Source organism: Oncorhynchus masou, unplaced genomic scaffold (genome assembly GCF_036934945.1).
Source record: "Oncorhynchus masou masou isolate Uvic2021 unplaced genomic scaffold, UVic_Omas_1.1 unplaced_scaffold_1132, whole genome shotgun sequence".
Classification (NCBI taxonomy): Eukaryota; Metazoa; Chordata; class Actinopteri; order Salmoniformes; family Salmonidae; genus Oncorhynchus; species Oncorhynchus masou.
The window spans coordinates 155,586-171,029 of record NW_027001063.1 but is presented as its reverse complement, the minus strand read 5'-3'; the positions used below and the strand labels follow the sequence as shown (position 1 = coordinate 171,029).

Below are 15,444 nucleotides of genomic sequence, written 5' to 3'. Positions count from 1 at the left end.
CCGGTTGTATTTTGAAGTCGCGCCTTGACGTCCCCAGAACTCTTGGTGACAACTTCCGTTTCACCAGAGAGAGAGCGCGCGGAAATGAATTGTATAATACGAAAAAAAGTCCACACAACTTTTTATTTACATTTATACTGAACACTGATGGTAGAGTATTCAGAGGAATGGATCGTTACGTGCTAGTTGTTTCTTTTAACCAAGGAGAGGATAAATGCGCGAAGGGTACGTTAACCAAATCTTTGTCGCGGACTCGGATTTCGTGTTGTTTTCTACTGTAGTAGGAAGCAGCAGAGCCATCTATAGTAGAAAGGATGATAAACATACTATGAGCAATGGTGGTGTTCTTGTAAATGTAAGTCATAACTTCTTGGATTATTGTAATCGTTTATTTTACAGCTTTGGAGGCTGTCAAACAGATCTATGATAAACTGGGGAGCATCGCCAGTTGTAATTCAAAACGGAGGGTTTCTCTGTTTCCAGGTAAGCAAATGCATTGTTTGTGTGTCAGGTGTCTTGCTTGCCGAAACGATTGCAATATGTCGACCTGCTTTTAAACATTGTAAGGGGTTAAGTAACATTTGCTAAATGTGATTCTGTCATCTCATTCTGCCTCCTAAGCCTGCTCTCTGAGTGGTGGTCCAGCCTCACAGAGGTGGTATTTTGCTGTCCAGACATGCCATGGGACATCTCAGGTAAGTGTCATGTCAAGGAATGTCTGGTATTAATCAGGGATGTCGTTCTGACCCTTCTCTGTCCTGTTTCGTGTTTATGGAGATGTGGAGATGTCTGCCTATGTCCTGCTTTGTGTTTATGGAGATGTGGAGATGTCTGCCTATGTCCTGCTTTGTGTTTATGGAGATGTGGAGATGTCTGCCTATGTCCTGCTTTGTGTTTATGGAGATGTGGAGATGTCTGCCTATGGCCTGCTTTGTGTTTATGGAGATGTGGAGATGTCTGCCTATGGCCTGCTTTGTGTTTATGGAGATGTGGAGATGTCTGCCTATGTCCTGCTTTGTGTTTATGGAGATGTCTGCCTATGTCCTGCTTTGTGTTTATGGAGATGTGAAGATGTCTGCCTATGTCCTGCTTTGTGTTTATGGAGATGTGGAGATGTCTGCCTATGTCCTGCTTTGTGGAGATGTCTGCCTATGTCCTGCTTTGTGGAGATGTCTGCCTATGTCCTGCTTTGTGGAGATGTCTGCCTATGTCCTGCTTTGTGTTTGTGGAGATGTCTGCCTATGTCCTGCTTTGTGTTTGTGGAGATGTCTGCCTATGTCCTGCTTTGTGTTTGTGGAGATGTGGAGATGTCTGCCTATGTCCTGCTTTGTGGAGATGTCTGCCTATGTCCTGCTTTGTGTTTGTGGAGATGTCTGCCTATGTCCTGCTTTGTGTTTGTGGAGATGTCTGCCTATGTCCTGCTTTGTGTTTGTGGAGATGTCTGCCTATGGCCTGCTTTGTGTTTATGGAGATGTGGAGATGTCTGCCTATGTCCTGCTTTGTGTTTATGGAGATGTCTGCCTATGTCCTGCTTTGTGTTTATGGAGATGTGAAGATGTCTGCCTATGTCCTGCTTTGTGTTTATGGAGATGTGGAGATGTCTGCCTATGTCCTGCTTTGTGGAGATGTCTGCCTATGTCCTGCTTTGTGGAGATGTCTGCCTATGTCCTGCTTTGTGGAGATGTCTGCCTATGTCCTGCTTTGTGGAGATGTCTGCCTATGTCCTGCTTTGTGGAGATGTCTGCCTATGTCCTGCTTTGTGGAGATGTCTGCCTATGTCCTGCTTTGTGGAGATGTCTGCCTATGTCCTGCTTTGTGGAGATGTCTGCCTATGTCCTGCTTTGTGGAGATGTCTGCCTATGGCCTGCTTTGTGGAGATGTATACCTATGTCCTGCTTTGTGGAGATGTCTGCCTATGTCCTGCTTTGTGGAGATGTCTGCCTATGTCCTGCTTTGTGTTTGTGGAGATGTGGAGATGTCTGCCTATGTCCTGCTTTGTGGAGATGTCTGCCTATGTCCTGCTTTGTGTTTGTGGAGATGTGGAGATGTCTGCCTATGTCCTGCTTTGTGGAGATGTCTGCCTATGTCCTGCTTTGTGGAGATGTCTGCCTATGTCCTGCTTTGTGTTTGTGGAGATGTCTGCCTATGTCCTGCTTTGTGTTTGTGGAGATGTCTGCCTATGTCCTGCTCCGCAAGCAGCTTCTACTGTTGAACACAACATCCAACCATTTCATCAGTCATACATGACACATTCATCACAGTCTTCTGTTTCTTTGGGGGGGTCCTCAAACCTATCCACCACATTGGCTGACTGTCATCACCTATTGGCTGACTGTCATCACCTATTGGCTGACTGTCATCACCTATTGGCTGACTGTCATCAACTATTGGCTGACTGTCATCACCTATTGGCTGACTGTCATCACCTATTGGCTGACTGTCATCACCTATTGGCTGACTGTCATCACCTATTGGCTGCCTGTCATCACCTATTGACCACATTGACTGACTGCCATCCTTGCTGTTTCTGGTTGTAGTTCTGCAGTACAGAGTGGGAGGAGCTGGGTAGTTGTCAGAAGAACGATGAGCAGGAGGAAAGCCCCAGGACTATGGAGGCCTGTCTCAGTGCTCTGGATGAGCAGGAGGAGAAGAGTGACCAGCCTGACCCACAGCAGACACAGTATGAGTGATGTTCACAGGGCTCTACAGTGCCACCATTAGACTTACATTGACAACTAAAAATAGATGTGTGGCCGAACGGCAAAAGTCAAGTATGAGCACATGTGCGAGTAAAATGTACAAGTGTGAAGTGACCTGGAGATTCGGACTCAGTCAGACATGTGAGTTTCACCGTTACCACGGCAACCTCCCACCCTTAAAGGGCCAGCTGAACATTTTTGTCTCGCCTAAGTGACTCAAATATTTGAGGGTACATTGTGCTTGATTTATCATAGAACACCCCAAAAAAACGTCTAGTAATTTCTTATCATTAAAACACTCTTTCTCAAATATTTTATTTTTGTCCTCCTAAATGTTTCAACTTAGGAGAAACAGGTCAGCATAGAGCCCTGTTTTAATTCTGTTGCACATCCCAGCTCTGTGCTCTTCCATAATACTATTTCTCTAGTGTTTAAGCAAACATACAAAGTTGACCTGATTTCCTCTGAGATGTTCTAGAACTTCTCAATATCACATTTCCTGGCTGTATTGAAGGTAGTGCCCTGTCAGGGGTGAATAGTTGTATGAATAAAGTTCTGATTTGTGATGACTGCAGGTTGTATGAAGAGGCAGCAGAGGGATTACACCTGTTAACAGACAAGCTTCCCCCTCCAGGTAACTCACTCCATTCACCTTGGTTCATTTGGCCAGACCGAGACAGATTCCTCTATATATCTTATCCAGGAGTTCTCTATATTTCCTACATGCCGTGGCTTGTGTTGTGTTTTATAGCTGACTCTGTTCCCCTCTCTTTCTCTCCCAGGAAAAGCTCTGCTAGATCTGATATTTGTGTCAGTTTACTAGGTGTTTTATAGCTGACTGTTTCTCCTAGATGTAATATTTGTCAGTTTACTAGGTGTTTTATAGCTGACTCTGTTTCTCCTAGATGTAATATTTGTCAGTTTACTAGGTGTTTTATAGCTGACTCTGTTTCTCCTAGATGTAATATTTGTGTCAGTTTACTAGGTGTTTTATAGCTGACTCTGTTTCTCCTAGATGTAATATTTGTCAGTTTACTAGGTGTTTTATAGCTGACTCTTTCTCCTAGATGTAATATTTGTGTCAGTTTACTAGGTGTTTTATAGCTGACTCTGTTTCTCCTAGATGTAATATTTGTGTCAGTTTACTAGGTGTTTTATGGCTGACTGTTTCTCCTAGATGTAATATTTGTCACTTTACTAGGTGTTTTATGGCTGACTGTTTCTCCTAGATGTAATATTTGTCACTTTACTAGGTGTTTTATGGCTGACTGTTTCTCCAAGATGTAATATTTGTCAGTTTACTAGGTGTTTTATGGCTGACTGTTTCTCCAAGATGTAATATTTGTCAGTTTACTAGGTGTTTTATAGCTGACTCTGTTTCTCCTAGATGTAATATTTGTGTCAGTTTACTAGGTGTTTTATGACTGACTGTTTCTCCTGCAGGAAAAGCTCTGTTCGATGTGATATTTCTGGGTTTTGCTGAAGAAGCTCCTCAGCTGAAGGACTTCCTCCCTGTGATTGGCTCGTTGAAACACATGCAGACATGGCACACAGCCAAGATGACCATAGTGACTGAACACCACGCTGGGTAAGGACAAAGAATTATTATACAAAATGACAAGCCCAGTTGACACTGGAATCCTCCCAACAGTTCTACCTGTGTGATCTCCATTGTACCACTAGAGGGCAGCATAGAGTTGTTAAATGGGGAAATACACAGATAGACATCAGTTTATCTTTCTTTTGCTTGTTCCTCCAGGTGGCAGAAGCCAGCCTCTAACCTGTCAGCCAGAGTAGTACATCCCAGTAACATCATGACCTGTATTGATGAGAGGGAGTTATGGAGAGGAGGTGTTCTCATCAGAGAGAAAAAGGTAAGATTATTTAGTCATTCAGAATGGCTTTTACAAATATTTTGACTGTTGTATCTATATACTTGACCACTAGGGGGTGTTTGTTAGTAAATCAGCAATGTGAAAGGAACGTGGGTGTATTTTAACTATTACAATATGATGAACAGTGCATTCTGAAGGTATTGACCTTTTCCACATTTTGTTACGTTACAGCCTTATTCTAAAATGGATTAAATTGCCCCCCCCCATCTGCACACACAACCCCATAATGACAAAGCAAAAACAGGTTTAGATTTTTTTGCAAATTTATTAACAATAAAATAACAGAAATATCACATTTAGATAAATATTCAGATCCTTTACTCAGTACTTTGTTAAAGCACCTTTGACAGCGATTACAGCCTCGAGTCTTCTTGGGTATGACGCTACAAGCTTGGCACACCTGTATTTGGGGAGTTTCTCCCATTCTTCTCTGCAGATCCTCTCATGCTCTGTCAGGTTGGATGGGGAATGTCACTGCACAGCTATTTTCAGGTCTCTCTAGTGATGTTTGATCGGGTTCAAGTCCGGGCTCTAGCTGGGCCACTCAAGGACATTCAGAGACTTGTCCAGAAGCCACTCCTGCATTGTCTTGGCTGTTTGCATAGAGTCGTCCTGTTGGAAGGTGAACATTCGTCCCAGTCTGAGGTGCTGAGCGATCTGGAGCAGGTTTTCATCAAGGATCTCTCTGTACTTTGCTCCGTTCATCTTTCCCTTGATCCTGACTAGTCTCCCAGTCCCTGCCGCTGAAAAACATCCCCACAGCATGATGCTGCCACCATGCTGCACCGTAGGGATGGTGCCAGGTTTCCTCCAAATGTGACACTTGGCATTCAGGCCAAAGAGTTCAATCTTGGTTTCATCAGACCAGAGAATCTTGTTTCTCATGGTCTGAGAATATTTAGGTGCCTTTTGGCAAACTCTATGCAGGCTTTTGTGTGTCTTTTACTGAGGAGTGGCTTCCACAGAGGAACTCTGGAGTTCTGTCAGAGTGACCATCGGGTTCTTGGTCACCTCCCTGACCAAGGCCCTTCTCCCCTGATTGCTCAGTTTGGCCGGGCGGCAAGCTGTAGGAAGAGTCTTGGTGGTTCCAAACTTCTTCCATTTAAGAATGACGGAGGCCACTGTGTTCTTGGGGACCTTCAATGCTGCAGAAATTGTTTGGTACCTTTCCCCAGATCTGTGCCTCGACACAATCCTGTCCCGTTAGCTCTACGGACAATTCCTTTGACCTCATGGCTTGGTGTTTCCTCTGACATGCACTGTCAACTGTAGGACCATATAGACAGGCCTTTCCAAATCTTCAATCAATTGAATTTAAGACCGGTGGACTCCAAGTTGTAGAAACATCTCAAGAATGATCAATGGAAACAGTTAAATTAAGGTTAAATAAAAAAATAAAACAAAATGCACCCGAACTCAATTTCAAGTCTCATAGAAAAGTGTCTGAATATTTAGGTAAATAAGGCATTTCTGTTTTTTATATTTAATACATTTGCTAACATTTCTAAACTGTTTTTGCTTTGTCATTCTGGGGTAGTATGTGTAGATTGAGACATTTTTTTATTTAATTCATTTTAGAATAAATCAAATAAATTTTATTTATCACGTGTCAAATACAACAGGTTTAGACCTTACAGTGAAATGCTTACTAACAAGCTCTTACCAACAATGCAGTTTTAAGAATAAAAAGAATAAAAGAAATAAAAGTAAGACAAAAAGAGCAGCAGTAAAATAGAGTCAATGTGGAGGCTATATACAGGGTGTTACGGTACAGAGTCAATGTGGAGGCTATATACAGGGTGTTACGGTACAGAGTCAATGTGGAGGCTATATACAGGGTGTTACGGTACAGAGTCAATGTGGAGGCTATATACAGGGTGTTACGGTACAGAGTCAATGTGGAGGCTATATACAGGGTGTTACGGTACAGAGTCAATGTGGAGGCTATATACAGGGTGTTACGGTACAGAGTCAATGTGGAGGCTATATACAGGGTGTTACGGTACAGAGTCAATGTGGAGGCTATATACAGGGTGTTACGGTACAGAGTCAATGTGGAGGCTATATACAGGGTGTTACGGTACAGAGTCAATGTGTAGGCTATATACAGGGTGTTACGGTACAGAGTCAATGTGGAGGCTATACACAGGGTATTACGGTACAGAGTCAATGTGGAGGCTATACACAGGGTGTTACGGTACAGAGTCAATGTGGAGGTTATATACAGGGGGTACCGGTACAGAGTCAATGTGGGGGCTATATACAGGGGATACCGGTACAGAGTCAATGTGGAGGCTATATACAGGGGGTACCGGTACGGAGTCAATGTGCAGGGGCACCAGTTAGTCGAGGTAATGTACATTAAGGTAGAGTTAAAGTGACTATGCATGGATAATAAACAGAGAGTAGCAGCAGTGTAAAAGAGGGAGGGGGGCAATGCAAATAGTCATTTGATTAGATGTTCAGGAGTCTTATGGCTTGGGGGTAGAAGCTGTTTAGAAGCCTCTTGGACATAGACTTCGTGCTCCGGTACCGCTTGCCGTGTGGTAGCAGAGAGAACAGTCCATGACTAGGGTGGCTGGAGTCTTTGACCATTTTTAGGGCCTTCCTCTGACACCGCCTGGTATAGAGGTTCTGGATGGCAGGAAGCTTGGCCCCAGTGATGTGCTGGGCCGTACACACTACCCTTTGTAGTGCCTTGCGGTCGGAGGCCGAGCAGTTGCCATACCAAGCAGTGATGCAACCAGTCAGGATGCTCTCGATGGTGCAGCTGTAGAACTGTTTGAGGATCCGAGGACCCATGCCTAATCTTTTCAGTCTCCTGAGGGGGAAGAGGCTGTAATGTAACAAAATGTGGAAAAAAGGAAGTGGCCTGAATACTTTCTGAATGCTCTGTAGATTATGCCGCCCTAGGAGAATGTATAGGGGTCATGTGTGGGTCAGGGTGCTCAGTGTGTGCCAAGCCTAGGGCTGTAATGATGGGCTCTTCTGTCTGGAGGCCTTTCTGGGCCTAGAGTCAGGGGTTAAGGGTCACTGCAAATCCAGAGCCCCCTGGCTAGCACGCTGGACCATGCCAGGGTTACTCACCTCTTCACCCAGCCCCCTGACTGGCACACAGGGGGGGCATGAGAACAGGCTGTGCCTGGCCCTGAACCCAAACCCCAGTCTCTTATGACTCAGCCGTTATTGATTGTAGATCCGCCTTGGTACTGCTCGTACTCAATGAGAGTTGATAGACGCGTTGTGAATACTTATTTTCCACCATAATTTGCAAATAAATTCATAAAAAATCCTACAATGTGATTTTTCTGGATTTTTTTTTCTTCTCATTTTGTCTGTCATAGTTGAAGTGTATCTATGATGAAAATTACAGGCCTCTCATCTTTTTAAGTGGCTGACTAAATACCTTTTTGCCCCACTGTATATACATATACTGTCGGCTCCAAAATGACTGACACCCTGACTGGCAATGCACAAACAATATTTAAAAAATATAAACAATCTAATTATGGAGATAAACTCAAAATATCAACGTGTGAAAAATACTGTACTGTATTAATGTTTCAATGAACCCCAACAAAATCATTTATTGATTTAATTAAAAATCAATGTCCTGCAAATCAAGGTTTCACAATTAATGGCACCCTTAAATATTATTGTAATTAACATCTACCAAAATTAAACCAGGAATTATATTCCACTTATTAAAGTTTATCTAAGTGTTAAGGAACTATATTGAGCCATTACATCACTTCCTGTTTCACTAGGGTATAAAAATGAGAACACTCATGTAATATCCCTTTGTCATTCAACACCATGAAGAAAAGACCTGGCAGTTCAAAAGGGACAGATGGTCGTAGACCTTCATAAATCTGGTAATGGCTATAAGAAGATCCACAAACAATTGAATATACCACTGAGCACTGCTGGGGCAGTTATTAAAACATTCAAAAGATATGGTACAGTTGAAAACCTCACGGGTCGAGGATGCAAATGCATTTTGCCCCCCAGGAATGGAGGAGGATGGTGAGAGAAGCAACAAAATCCCCAAGAATCACTGTGAAATCACTGTGAAAGAATTGCAGTCCTTCGTGGCGTCTCGGGGTCACCAGGTTTAAAAAAGCACCATCAGACTCTACCTCCACAGGCTCTTTGGAAGGGTTGCCAGATGAAAGCCCCATCAGACTCCACCTCCACAGGCTCGTTGGAAGGGTTGCCAGATGAAAGCCCCATCAGACTCCACCTCCACAGGCTCGTTGGAAGGGTTGCCAGATGAAAGCCCCATCAGACTCCACCTCCACCTCCACATCCACAGGCTCTTTGGAAGCGTTGCCAGATGAAAGCCCCATCAGACTCCACCTCCACCTCCATATCCACAGGCTCTTTGGAAGGGTTGCCAGATGAAAGCCCCATCAGACTCCACCTCCACCTCCATATCCACAGGCTCTTTGGAAGGGTTGCCAGATGAAAGCCCCATCAGACTCCACCTCTACCTCCATATCCACAGGCTCTTTGGAAGGGTTGCCAGATGAAAGCCCCATCAGACTCCATCTCCACAGGCTCTTTGGAAGGGTTGCCAGATGAAAGCCCCATCAGACTCCACATCCACAGGCTCTTTGGAAGGGTTGCCAGATGAAAGCCCCATCAGACTCCATCTCCACAGGCTCTTTGGAAGGGTTGCCAGATGAAAGCCCCATCAGACTCCATCTCCACAGGCTCTTTGGAAGGGTTGCCAGATGAAAGCCCCATCAGACTCCACCTCCACAGGCTCTTTGGAAGGGTTGCCAGATGAAAGCCCCATCAGACTCCATCTCCACAGGCTCTTTGGAAGGGTTGCCAGATGAAAGCCCCATCAGACTCCACCTCCACAGGCTCTTTGGAAGCGTTGCCAGATGAAAGCCCCATCAGACTCCACCTCCACAGGCTCTTTGGAAGCGTTGCCAGATGAAAGCCCCATCAGACTCCACCTCCACAGGCTCTTTGGAAGGGTTGCCAGATGAAAGCCCCATCAGACTCCATCTCCACAGGCTCTTTGGAAGGGTTGCCAGATGAAAGCCCCATCAGACTCCATCTCCACAGGCTCTTTGGAAGGGTTGCCAGATGAAAGCCCCATCAGACTCCATCTCCACAGGCTCTTTGGAAGGGTTGCCAGATGAAAGCCCCATCAGACTCCACCTCCACAGGCTCTTTGGAAGGGTTGCCAGATGAAAGCCCCATCAGACTCCATCTCCACAGGCTCTTTGGAAGGGTTGCCAGATGAAAGCCCCATCAGACTCCATCTCCACAGGCTCTTTGGAAGGGTTGCCAGATGAAAGCCCCATCAGACTCCACCTCCACAGGCTCTTTGGAAGCGTTGCCAGATGAAAGCCCCATCAGACTCCATCTCCACAGGCTCTTTGGAAGGGTTGCCAGATGAAAGCCCCATCAGACTCCATCTCCACAGGCTCTTTGGAAGGGTTGCCAGATGAAAGCCCCATCAGACTCCATCTCCACAGGCTCTTTGGAAGGGTTGCCAGATGAAAGCCCCATCAGACTCCACCTCCACAGGCTCTTTGGAAGCGTTGCCAGATGAAAGCCCCATCAGACTCCACATCCACAGGCTCTTTGGAAGGGTTGCCAGATGAAAGCCCCATCAGACTCCATCTCCACAGGCTCTTTGGAAGGGTTGCCAGATGAAAGCCCCATCAGACTCCACAGGCTCTTTGGAAGGGTTGCCAGATGAAAGCCCTTAATGACCCCAAGACACAGACGCAAGCGCTTAGAGTTTGCCAAACGTAATTTAAATCATGATTGGAAGAAGGTGCTCTGGTCAGATGAGACCCAAACAAACAACAAAATCAATGTCCTGCCATGGCCATCTCAGTTGATGGACCTAAATCCAATGGAAAACCTGTGTGCTGAGTGGAAGAGGGAAGTTGATAAGCACAAACCCAAGAATGCGAAGGATCTTGAAAGGATCTGCATAGAGGAATGGTCCGAAATCCCTCCAAATGTGTTGCTGAACCTCGTCAAGCATTACAGGAAGAGGCTCCTTGCTGTTATCCTTGCCAGAGGTGGTGACACTAAGTACTAAGTGAGGAGTTCCAATAATTATGAAACCTTGATTTTGGTGAAATTGATTTTGTATTAAATAATTGTATGATTTTGGTGGGTTCCATTGGAACATTAATAAAGTACAGTATTTCTCACAATATTTTGAGTTTCTCTATAATGATATTGTTTATATATTTTGAAGTATTGTTTGTTCATTGCCAGTCATGGTGCCAGTCATTTTGGAGCCCACTGTATGTATATATAATTATATTTTGTTTTAGGAACTCAGTCGGAGTCTCGATTATATTGTTGAGAGTTAGATTAGTAGAATACACAAGGTGCACAATTTCTTAATTTACACAATTTTATGTCACTCACTGACAGTCACTCAATTAACTCATATCAGTTAGAAAGGTATATAATTTTGTTATTGGTTAGTTAGTCTAGCCAGTTATCTAAACTTGTAGTAATCTTTGCTGAATTATCCACTAGGCAACGTGCCCAGGGGCCCTGACCTCCAGGGGCCCCCATTTGATTTTGCCAAGTCAATCTCACTCAAAAATCATGTTAACATGGCATAAGTCATGGCAAAATGTGTAGACTTGCAGAGAATGTACTTTAAAATGGAAGAAATGTCTCCCCACCCCATGGCAAAATGTGTAGACTTACAGAGAATGTACTTTAAAATGGAAGAAATGTCTCCCCACCCCATAGCAAAATGTGTAGACTTACAGAGAATGTACTTTAAAATGGAAGAAATGTCTCCCCACCCCATGGCAAAATGTGTAGACTTACAGAGAATGCACTTTAAAATTGAAGAAATGTCTCCCCACTCCATGGCAAAATGTGTAGACTTACAGAGAATGTACTTTAAAATGGAAGAAATGTCTCCCCACCCCATGGCAAAATGTGTAAACTTGCAGAGAATGTGCTTTAAAATGGAAGAAATGTCTCCCTACCCCATGGCAAAATGTGTAGACTTGCAGAGAATGTACTTTAAAATGGAAGAAATGTCTCCCCACCCCATGGCAAAATGTGTAGACTTACAGAGAATGTGCTTTAAAATGGAAGAAATGTCTCCCCACCCCATGGCAAAATGTGTAGACTTACAGAGAATGTACTTTAAAATGGAAGAAATGTCTCCCCACCCCATGGCAAAATGTGTAGACTTACAGAGAATGTACTTTAAAATGGAAGAAATGTCTCCCCACCCCATGGCAAAATGTGTAGACTTACAGAGAATGTACTTTAAAATGGAAGAAATGTCTCCCCACCCCATGGCAAAATGTGTAGACTTGCAGAGAATGTGCTTTAAAATGGAAGAAATGTCTCCCCACCCCATGGCAAAATGTGTAGACTTACAGAGAATGTGCTTTAAAATGGAAGAAATGTCTCCCCACCACATGGCAAAATGTGTAGACTTACAGGAAATTAGCTGTAAAACTGCAACAACAAAAAAGTTATGTAAAGCAAATGTATTTGTTTACCTTTTTGTTAATAAAATAGTTTTTCTAGTAACAGATCCGTCTGTCTGTATTAAATGATAGTTTTTAATCCTGGTGGAGTTAATGTGAGGTAATGTGTAGTGGCTAATTGTATAGCTAATAGGTTATGTGTTTGGTAATGAAATTTATCTTGTTTTTCAGTTTTTAAACAACTGATTGGACCAATATTTTTGATATTCGGTATTTTATTAGGATCCCCATTTAGCTGTTGAGAAAGCAGCAGCTACTCTTCCTGGGGTCCAACACAGAACATGAAACATGACATCATACAGAACATTATTAGACAACCGCTCAAGGACAGAACAACTTAATAAAAATATCTGTTCAATTATATTTACATTTACATTTAAGTCATTTAGCAGACGCTCTTATCCAGAGCGACTTACAAATTGGTGAATTCACCTTCTGACATCCAGTGGAACAGCCACTTTACAATAGTGCATCTAAATCATTAAGGGGGGGGGTGAGAAGGATTACTTATCCTATCCTAGGTATTCCTTGAAGAGGAGGGGTTTCAGGTGTCTCCGGAAGGTGGTGATTGACTCCGCTGTCCTGGCGTCGTGAGGGAGTTTGTTCCACCATTGGGGGGCCAGAGCAGCGAACAGTTTTGACTGGGCTGAGCGGGAACTGTACTTCCTCAGTGGTAGGGAGGCGAGCAGGCCAGAGGTGGATGAACGCAGTGCCCTTGCTTGGGTGTAGGGCCTGATCAGAGCCTGGAGGTACTGCGGTGCCGTTCCCCTCACAGCTCCGTAGGCAAGCACCATGGTCAATTATTTTAATTCCATTTTTTTTGTGGGGGGGGGGGGGGTGAGATCAATGCGCAGTTTCTCTAGAGATAAATTTGATCAAGCCCAACTGTGCGATGTAGTAGGGAGTTGTAGTTTCCAACAGGCTAATATTCTACATTACATGGTAATTAACGACATTGACCATAATCATTTGCTCGCCTGCTTGTCCGGTCTGTGTGGTGCAAGAGAAGATACAGAAAAACGTGCGATTGAGAGGGGTAGAGGGCAGTTGCTTCAAAGGAATCTCTATCTGAAAATACATGATCTAAGTGATTGATCGTTGCTATTCAGCAGTCATACAAGTGTGCCTTATTTCATTGAAAGAACTAATAAAATATGGATTTTGTCAAGACAGCAAAGGCTCTATACAGATGAGATGGTGACGGAATGAAATTATAGTCATCAAAAAAAGCAAATGTAATATAGACGACTGAAATATAATGCTAAAGTAATGTGAATCATTAATGAGCAATCATGGGAATTTTATTCTGTGTTCCAGCATTCAACCCACAGATTGCGTAGTGCATGTTTAACAAAATAAACGAAATCGAAAATTGTGATAATTTTTTTGTTGTAATGAAACTGAACCGACATCAAAATGCACTAATCGCTCAACCAATGTGATAAAAGCAGGGGTCATTTTTGCTGCTCTCCAAAATATATTTTTATTTGTTTTTAAATGGTATAGAAATGCAGTAAATTAGCTTACGCTCTTTTAAAATGTCTTGGGTGTTGATTACAGTGAGAACAGGCTGTCTTGGGAAATCTCTTTTCTAAAATGGAAACCCAGTTTGAGTTCACTAACGATGCTGTCCTATTGATTTCTCTCCTGTGCGGTCTAACAGTTTGCCTCTGAGGTGAGGTTTGAAGGCTTCTCCCTCCGAGCCCAGGACAGAGAGACACGGTACAGCCTGCTGCCTTCTACTCCAGGATCCCATAACAACTCTGACCACAAGCTACACTTAGAGGTGAGTAGTCCTACTCCCCACCTTATCCTACCCCACCCTATCTGATCCTACCCTAACCTACCCCACCTTATCCTATCCTACCCCACCCAAACCTACCCTATCCGATCCTACCCCACCCTAACCTACCCCACCTTATCCTACCCCACCCCATCCTACCCTAACCTACCCCACCCTATCCGATGCTACCACACCCGATCATACCCCACCTTATCCTATCCTACCCCACCCGAACCTACCCTACCCCACCCGATCCTACCCCACCTTATCCTATCCTACCCCACCTTATCCTATCCTACCCCACCTTATCCTATCCTACCCCACCTTATCCTATCCTACCCCACCTTATCCTATCCTACCCCACCTTATCCTATCCTATCCTATCCTACCCCACCCTATCCTATCATACCCGAACCTACCCCACCCTATCCTAACTACCCCACCTCATCCTACCCCACCCGATCCTACCCCACCTTATCCTATCCTATCCTACCCCACCCGAACCAACCCCACCCTATCCTACCCCACCCTATCCTATACTACCCCACCTCATCCTATCCCACCTCATTCTACCCCACCTTATCCTATCCGACCCCACCCCTCACTGTCCTACCCTACCTCCAACCTTCCAGTTCTGTCTGCTACTGACTCACTGTCCTTCCCTACCTCCATCCTTCCAGTTCTGTCTGCTACTGACTCACTGTCCTTCCCTACCTCCATCCTTCCAGTTCTGTCTGCTACTGACTCACTGTCCTACCACCAGAGTAAGCATCTTTACTCACGGAGACACTGCCTTGTAAACACGTGTTTTGAGAGAGAGAGAGAGAGAGAGAGAGAGAGAGAGAGAGAGAGAGAGAGAGAGAGAGAGAGAGAGAGAGAGAGAGAGAGAGAGAGAGAGAGAGAGAGAGAGAGAGAGAGAGAGAGAGAGAGAGAGAGAGAGAGAGAGAGAGAGAGAGAGAGAGAGAGAGAGAGAGAGAGAGAGAGAGAGAGAGAGAGAGAGAGAGAGAGAGAGAGAGAGAGAGAGAGAGAGAGAGAGAGAGAGAGAGAGAGAGAGAGAGAGAGAGAGAGAGAGAGAGAGAGAGAGAGAGAGAGAGAGAGAGAGAGAGAGAGAGAGAGAGAGAGAGAGAGAGAGAGAGAGAGAGAGAGAGAGAGAGAGAGAGTCCATGTTGCTGTCTCTCCGCTCCAGGCTTTGTTGTCATAAGAGTGTTGCTCTAATGAGTTTTCCACTACAGATGAATCATGGCTGTTCTAAGTAGCGATGGACACACACGCTAAGTTATTAAACTCTTGGTCTGTTTACTCGTGGTACACACAGCTGATTTACAACACCCATATTGATTAGCTAGTTAAATTCCTTTTTGTTCCGTGCCAGACAGTATCTATGATGATGATTATTGTGGTTCTGGGAGAGTGTGATTGTGGTGAAAGTAATTGTGCTGATGTTCTGTGTTTATGGTGTTGTTGAGACCATGACTAACCATCTGCTGTCTCTGTGGAACTGAAGGAGAGAGGTGGGTGTTGTGGTGGAGGAGGTTCAAGGTACTGCACTATATAGGGTG

General features: G+C 44.4%; 1 protein-coding gene across 2 annotated transcripts in view; it reads left to right on the top strand.

Annotated features, from left to right (window-relative positions):
- The first annotated feature begins 67 nt into the window (after nucleotides 1-67).
- The window catches only part of LOC135529330 (mdm2-binding protein-like), a 59,716-nt gene continuing 44,339 nt past the window's right edge, over nucleotides 68-15,444 (top strand). For both annotated transcript variants that reach the window (XM_064958115.1, XM_064958116.1), the window contains exons 1-8: nucleotides 68-225; nucleotides 400-483; nucleotides 622-695; nucleotides 2,538-2,680; nucleotides 3,275-3,333; nucleotides 4,143-4,287; nucleotides 4,459-4,573; nucleotides 13,766-13,888. In XM_064958115.1, coding sequence (XP_064814187.1) covers nucleotides 168-225; nucleotides 400-483; nucleotides 622-695; nucleotides 2,538-2,680; nucleotides 3,275-3,333; nucleotides 4,143-4,287; nucleotides 4,459-4,573; nucleotides 13,766-13,888 — 801 coding nt within the window. In that variant the 5' untranslated portion in view covers nucleotides 68-167. The remainder of the gene's footprint in view (nucleotides 226-399; nucleotides 484-621; nucleotides 696-2,537; nucleotides 2,681-3,274; nucleotides 3,334-4,142; nucleotides 4,288-4,458; nucleotides 4,574-13,765; nucleotides 13,889-15,444) is intronic.